The following is a 7,672-nucleotide window of genomic DNA, read 5'->3' as shown; positions in this document are numbered from 1 at the left end:
TAAAAAGGTTATTTATGGTTATCTTTAAACACTTATTAAATTTTGTAGCATTTAGGAACTAAGCATAAAATAGTTCATTTGTAAGTAAGCTTAATTAGTTTTACAGTTTTTTTTTAGTATACTTTTACTAAGACTCAATATGTTACAAAAAAAGAATATTTTAGTAAAAAGTGTTGTCTTTTTCTTTTGATATATATTTACACTGTACAATTCTTTTTACTACATTCATTTAAAGGTATATCTTATTGTTTTCTAGATATTTTTCATAAATAAAGTTAAACAAACAACAAAAGAATGTCAAACAGTGTAATGGTAGAACCGACAACTTTGTTTAATATAATCAACCAGGAAAATGTATACCCAAATATCAGTGACCCTAATTATTTGTTGTTAGTTGGTATGTTCTTGTTTATTTACAACATTAGTTAGACTGTACATACTTGTACATGATTTTTTTTTACAATATTCATTTAAAGAATCATATGCCAAAGTTATTTATTTATATTCAATCCATATAGTTTTTTAAAACTAAAAAAACAGTATTTTGCTTGCAAATATTCCTTCAGTAAACTATTTAAGCATAAATAAACACTTACGTTTTACAATGCTTTTTGAGTTATTTACACATAGAGGCCATTAACCATTTTACTTATTTATACATAAACCCTGATGGCAAAATTACTCTATAATTATCTCACACCGAGCCAGTATTGAATCATCTAGTGGTTTAATTTTTTTCCATAAAACTTTCTTATCATTTTGTTGCTTTTCTGTCACATGGATGAAAAAATTTTTACAACTGTTTATTATAAATGAACTATTATATAAATAAGTTTTACACTTAGCTTATAATTTTAGACACCTAAACAGATATAGTATATTTGTCATAATTAGATTTATATATTCTATATATTTTATGTTTTAACCTGAAATTACCTCACACAGTCATTTTATTTTATACATATATGAATTTAATCCATAAACCAAACAAATTCTCAACATACTTTAAACCGATTGCTTACATAGATTTGTTACAATAAATCATTTTTCCAAACATTTTCAATTTAAAGGGTTTTAAAACTTTTTAACATTATTAATTCTAAACAAAATTTTATTCTATATGTCAAGTTCATTTCAACTTTGTATTTACGTACACATATTTCTTATTATTTGATTTTAAACATCTTTATAATGATTTTTCAATTTCTTGTATATATCCACAGTGAAATAAAAACAAAAAGCAAATGAGTAACCAAAATTCATATGTTTTTAGGTGTAAATGGTATATGAATGTTTTTTAATGCTTTTACACCTAAGACCAATATACTTATATAATAAAAAGTTATAAGTGTAAATCATCAGATTCACAGACTAACTTGTCAACTACTTGCTACAAACTAACGATGAAAAATTGAGTTATAAGAGTTTTATCTTATTAACAGGTTAAAGTAGTATAATTAAAAATAAACTTGCCTTTCAATATTTTTGCTCTCTGTTTTTTTAGCAAAATAACTCCATGTGAAAAATAGTAAACAATAAATTATTCCAACAACTAACAGACACACTGAATTATGGTGATGTATATACATAGGGTTTTAACTAATACAATTGTTTATTTGTTTAGATCATGTATTCATATGTTGTATGATATATGAATATAGCAGGGTTGCCAAAAAACCTGTAAATCCTGGAAAAAAAACTTGAAATTTGATAATTTAGGCTTAAAGAACATATAAAAATCTGAAGTTTGAATTATTTTGAAAAAAAAACTGGAATTTTAAGAAAAATCGTAAAAAAAACCAGGAATTTCAAAAGACAAAACCTGAAAAAACTGGAATTTTAAATAAATTTTACATGTTAAATAGTAACATTTTAGTTTGACATTCAAATCTATGTTATAGATAAAAAATTTAGTCATCATCAATTTTATTTATATATTAAAAAAAACTTTAAAGAAGCTATACAGTATCTTTTAATCGTTTAATTTATCTTAACTTAGTTTTTACCTTTAACTTAATTTTAAACTAAAAATAGACCATAAAACGTGTAATTTTGAAAACTTAATATGAACTTTTTAAAACCTTGAGAAAAATTGCCAGAAACATTTGCCAACCCTGATATAGGGATTTTACAAATACAAATTGTTATTTTTTTAGTTTATATATTTTTATGTCATATTAATTTATTTTTTTAAGCAGTCTACTAACTAAATATTTAAAATTTGTTTATCACTTGAAAAACAACTTTATTAGTTTGGATAGCCTTTGTTAAATAAAAATAAAAATTGAATGAGTAACTTAAAATCATTCATCAAAATTGCAAATAATAATAAATGGATTATGTTGTATGTACATTGTTTAAATTAATACAACAGTTTATTTATTTAATTCTATGGTCATATGTCGTAAAACATTTAATTTATTTTTAAACTGTCTACTTTTTATATATTTTTCAAGTTCACTTATTACCTAAAAAAGAAACTATGTTAGTTCTGAAAATATTTGTGAAATAAAAATAAAAAGTCAATGAGTATCATAAGTTCATATATTTTTACTTGCAAATGGTGTATAAATATTTTTAATACTTTTATACACTTTATATATAACATGTCAAGTTCAATACAATTTTGGTGATTTGCTTACATACTGTGATTTACGTACATGTAATTATACTATCTAATTATAAACACTTATATACATATTTTTCAACTTCTTGTATTCACAGATGCGCGCATAGATGTTGAGTACGATGAAGGACACATTGTTTTTGCCAGGAGATCGAGAAGAACAGATCTCGGTCACTTCTTCATCCCTTACGATTCACAACTTGAATGCAAGACCCACGTTATTGTCTATGATGGTAACTGCAAATCAACACAATGTGAAACTGGTATGTTGGTTTCTTCTTCTTTTATTTTTTTTTTATGAATTTTTAAAAGTTCTCTGAATAACTCAGGCTTACACAAGCTAGTTTGAAATTAAAATTATACTCAGGTTGATTCAGGCCAGTATAATTTTGTAAAAAATTAAGGACATCAATCCAGTTTTTTACAAGATCTTTAATGTGAATTAGATATTCTGGTTTCAATATTTTGATATGTTATAGCCAATTTTCTTAAAAACTAGATTTTTATTGCAACTGAAAAATTTATTTGTTTACTTCAAACTTGTTATTAAAAGTTATTTTTACTTTGTCAATTTACTTGGGTGCTTCACCAGTGTGTAACTGGTTTGTTAATTATTTGTTTTTGTTTCCACTGAAAATTTCTAAAGTTTTTTTGAATTTAAAATGTTGTTTATTGTTATACTTGTAGTTTTTTACTGTAATATGTTTTTCTTTCATTCAAATATCAAAACTGCAAATTAAATCACTTTTAAACTGATCTCTTGATTAATTTAATCTTAATTTCTGTTTTAAAACAATGATCCAATTACTTACATGATGACTTCAAACATACTACAAACGGACTTTAAAACACACACTATTCAATTTGTGAATCGACTCAACTATAAACCATCAATTTATAGTTATTTAAGGAGCTTTCTTGATGTAAGTTATGATATAATCAAAAAATCAATTCAACTTGAGAATAATTGGTTGCATTGTTTTATTTTTAATAGTATTTCTCATTAGGTAATGTGAAGTTGATGATTTTAGTTATGTCTATTATTATGATATGGTAATGCGAGTCAAATATATATCTAGAATTTGTCTTGAAAATGAAATACATATTTTAATGACCTAGATTTCTTGGGTGCTTTTAATTTCATACCTTTTTAAAAGCGTTATTACAATATTTTACTTTCCATTGTTAAAAAAGAACCATCGCTTCTGATGGTAATTTAGAGTATTGTTTTCTATTTTAATGTAAAAATTAAAATAAAGCACAGTCAAAACATTTTTTTTCTGTAATGTATGTAATTAAAATTAAGCACAGTTAAAGCTTCTCTAAAACAAGTTTATATGCTGTATAGTGTCAACAGATCCAGCGTATGTGTTAGCAAATTTATTTGCTGAAGAGGGCAGTAAAAATCCAGTGAAAATATTAAGAGGGGGATATGAGCATTTCTCTGCACTCTACCCTTTTCTCAGAACGCAAAAAATTATCTACATGCCAAGAGTTTGTTGTTTGGTTTTTTATATCATTTTAGCAGTGCACAAAAAAGTTAATTTGTTCAAAATAAAAACAAGTATTATTCTATTTTAAAAAGTCTTAAGACTAATAAAAATAACACATAACTTTTTTTTTGCTTGCATTCTATCAGAGTATGTTATTTCTTTAGTTATAAAACTATATGTTGTTCTACTTGATCCAAATGTCTAATCTGGTCAAACTCAACTTAAAAAAAGTTTGGCCTGATCTGGATCTTGAATATAAACAGAGATCCGACTAGAACCAACTAGGTCATTTTTAAGTTTAAATCCTGCTGAATCAGTTTTGAATTATTTGAAAAATCAAAATTTAATTGGATCTGATTCCCAGTGGTCAAATCCTGTATTTACACCCCGTAGAACATTACAATAAGTCATATTGATTGTAATATACTTGACTTTTTATATTTTGCGTAATTTATATTAAACTTATAAATCTGGTTTTTGTGCATTTTGATAATTACCCATCTTTGATAGTATGATTATTTTTTGAGCTTATTAAGTATCAACAAGTTGTTTAAAAAATATACGCTGATTTGAAAATTTATAAATTAATATACATTTTCATACACAGGAATTAGACAAGTTTCAAACTTACCCGTGTGAAATAATACAAGGAATGATGTATGTGGGTTCAAATCAGCATGCTACAAATGAAACTATATTCAAACATCTAAACATTGATGCTAATCTACATCTTACTACTAATACTGAACTGTATGAGTTAGTTTGTTATTATAATGCTTCAAATGATACTATATTTAAACATCTGATTATTGATGCTAATCTACATCTTACAACTAGTACTGAACTGTATGAGTTAGTTTGTTGTTTCATAATAGTTTATTTTTTATGTGCTAATGACACTATATCCAATTATTTGAATTTCTATGCTAATTTACATCTTTTTACTCATAATAAACTTTACGAATCAGCTTGTTATTTATTTACAAATTATGATTTATTTAAGCATATGAATATTGATGCTAATCTACGTCTTACTACTAATACTCAACATTTTTGTTATAAATTACCATGTTGACTGATAAAATTTATAGTTGGTTCAATGACTTTAAAAAGTTTAAAACTAACTTTGTAATCCAAGCAAGTACATAGTTTGAAAACTTTACACCACAGATTCCTAAACTCAATTTCTAAATCACTACATTTACACATTTAATTTCTCATTTAGTTTTTTGCCACTTAACTATTTATTGCTCCCTTATAGCAAAATATATACATAAAAGAATGATTATATAGGATCCAATCTGCTTGTTGATTGTTGATGAAGAGCAAAAAATGGTCTTAAATGTTTTTAATGGTAGATTATTGAGTAGTCTTTTTGGAAGGGGCCATAACTTTTTTAACCCTTTAAAGGGGGCTTTTCGAAAAATAAGTTTGAGATACCATGGTTTAGAGAAAAGATAGAAAACGTACATGTGTGTTCTGGCCGGAAAAAAAAAATCTTAAAACCAATCTAGCTTTTAAAAAAAAAATTTATATTAACAGAAAAGAAATATCAAACAAATGTGAAAATAGCAAATTAATCAATATAGCAGACGATAAAGATGCAAATTTAATTGAACATTCTAAAGAAATCAACGACTTCATTTGTTAGTTGTTGGTTCTTGTAAACCACTTAATTAGTATTTTAAATTTATTTTTTTATATAAAGTTTTTACGTTTTTATAAGATTAAATATTAATACTTGTAAAAAATATTACAAGAAAATGTTTCATTGCAGAAAATATGATGAAAATATAAAAAATAAAAGTTTGTTAGAAGGCACATATTCTAAAGTTTTATAACATATTTTTTGTAAGTTTTTAATAAAATTTGGAGGTCTTTTTGTTATAAATTGTTGAGTTTATGAATATTATACTCATTAAAAAGAACTGTTGTATATCAAACACTGTTAATTTTATATATTGAGCTAGAAAATTTAATGAAACAAGTTCTAATGTTTTAAAATAATACTAAAAATCAACACCTTATATAAAAAATAATTTATAATTTAGTATTTAAACAATCAACTATTTATTTCCAGCCATCAATAGAAAACAAGGTAGAACAGTACTAATATCTTCAGATAATGGAAAAAGTAGAAATATAACAGCTTGCCTGTTATATATAATGAAGTACTACAGTTGGACTCTTATAGTTAGTTTTCTAACATAATTTGAAAAAGGATATAAAAAGTTGTTTGTGATAAGTGTAAATATATATCTTAAATTTAATAACAATTTTTATTTGTTTAATTATATTGACTTTTGAATCAATATTAAGTAAGGTCTAAAACACGACTTTGATAAAAATTTAATAAATTCAATAACTTTGTAAAAATTTGGCTTATAAGACCTTCAGGTATAAGTTTTTGAAGTCTTTGTTAAAACTAGCTTATTTTTTAGAAATAATTTAAGATTTTTGTTGTTTTAGTGATAACCATTAGTATTTTAAATTTAACATAATTAATCACAAGCTAAAAGCTGTTAACCTGAATTATCCCTTTAAAAATTTGTTACGATAAAATATTTTTTATTAGCAAGCATGGAGTCATATGAAGCAATGCAAGGAAACTTTCGACCAAACAGAAATTTTGTCGCTCAACTTTCAAACTATGAACAGGAAATTCTTGGTAAAAAAATAACTGATATTTCTGATCCTAACTATTAATTATGATGTAGTTTGAAAAATCAAAAACTATTAGTAAACAATATTCAAATTTTAATATGAAATTTTAAAGTTCCATATAATATATCTGGTTTATAATAAGTTATTTAACTGCAGTATCTGAACTTATTTACTTTCATACAAATATAACTATTTCAGCTTTGTACGTTTGCTTCAAGTAATATGGTGGTTTTTTATTGAAATGTTTGTATCTAAGTTTCGTAATTTTAAAATAAATACCGTTGAAATGAGATTTAAAAGGTACTACAATTTTTTGTTTAAATTCTAAGCATATTTTAAAATCTATTGTGTTTTTAAATTTAGCTGTAAGATCTCAATTACTAATGGTATTAACTGATTTTGAGCTATTTTATTCAAGTGTTTTTTTCGTAATTATCTTTAAAACGAAAAATTAATCATTTTAGTTTGATTTTAACAAAAAAACTTAAAAGAAAATAATTTCTTTTTAAAATAATTTTTCTTACGTTTTATTTATTAATGTGTTATTAATTTATTATGGTTGTGGTTGCTAAAGTAAAGCTAAATAAAAATTAGAACAACTTTTTTTAATTTGAATATCAACTGTTTTGTTTTTATTTTAAATTTTCCTATAATACATAAGTGCCAAAATACAATTTTTTGATTAAATAGTTTACACTGTGTTATTTTGTTACTGTGATTTATATGTTACTGTGTGTATTTTTAAAATTTTTTTACCACTGCTTATTTATTTTTTTTACTTTTTGTCGTTTTTATAAATTAAATTCCACTACAACCATTTCTTTTAACCATAAAACTTTTTACTGTCTTTTTTAATGAAAATATTAGCTTGTTTTATAAAAATAATTAG

General features: G+C 24.0%; 1 protein-coding gene across 1 annotated transcript; it reads left to right on the top strand.

The window, feature by feature from the left end:
• Nucleotides 1-294: 294 nt before the first annotated feature.
• Nucleotides 295-6,799, top strand: LOC145841126 (serine/threonine/tyrosine-interacting-like protein 1). Its single transcript, XM_082948497.1, has 7 exons — nt 295-397; nt 2,725-2,889; nt 3,984-4,120; nt 4,727-4,875; nt 5,662-5,765; nt 6,200-6,312; nt 6,695-6,799. The coding sequence occupies exons 1-7, from the start codon at nt 295-297 to the stop codon at nt 6,797-6,799; spliced, it is 876 nt and encodes a 291-aa protein (XP_082804623.1).
• Nucleotides 6,800-7,672: the final 873 nt, after the last annotated feature.

Source organism: Thalia democratica, chromosome 7 (assembly GCF_965202585.1).
Source record: "Thalia democratica chromosome 7, ktThaDemo2.hap1.1, whole genome shotgun sequence".
NCBI classification, from domain to species: Eukaryota; Metazoa; Chordata; class Thaliacea; order Salpida; family Salpidae; genus Thalia; species Thalia democratica.
The sequence above is the reverse complement of the archived record's forward strand: the minus strand, read 5'-3'. Positions and strand labels throughout refer to the sequence as shown.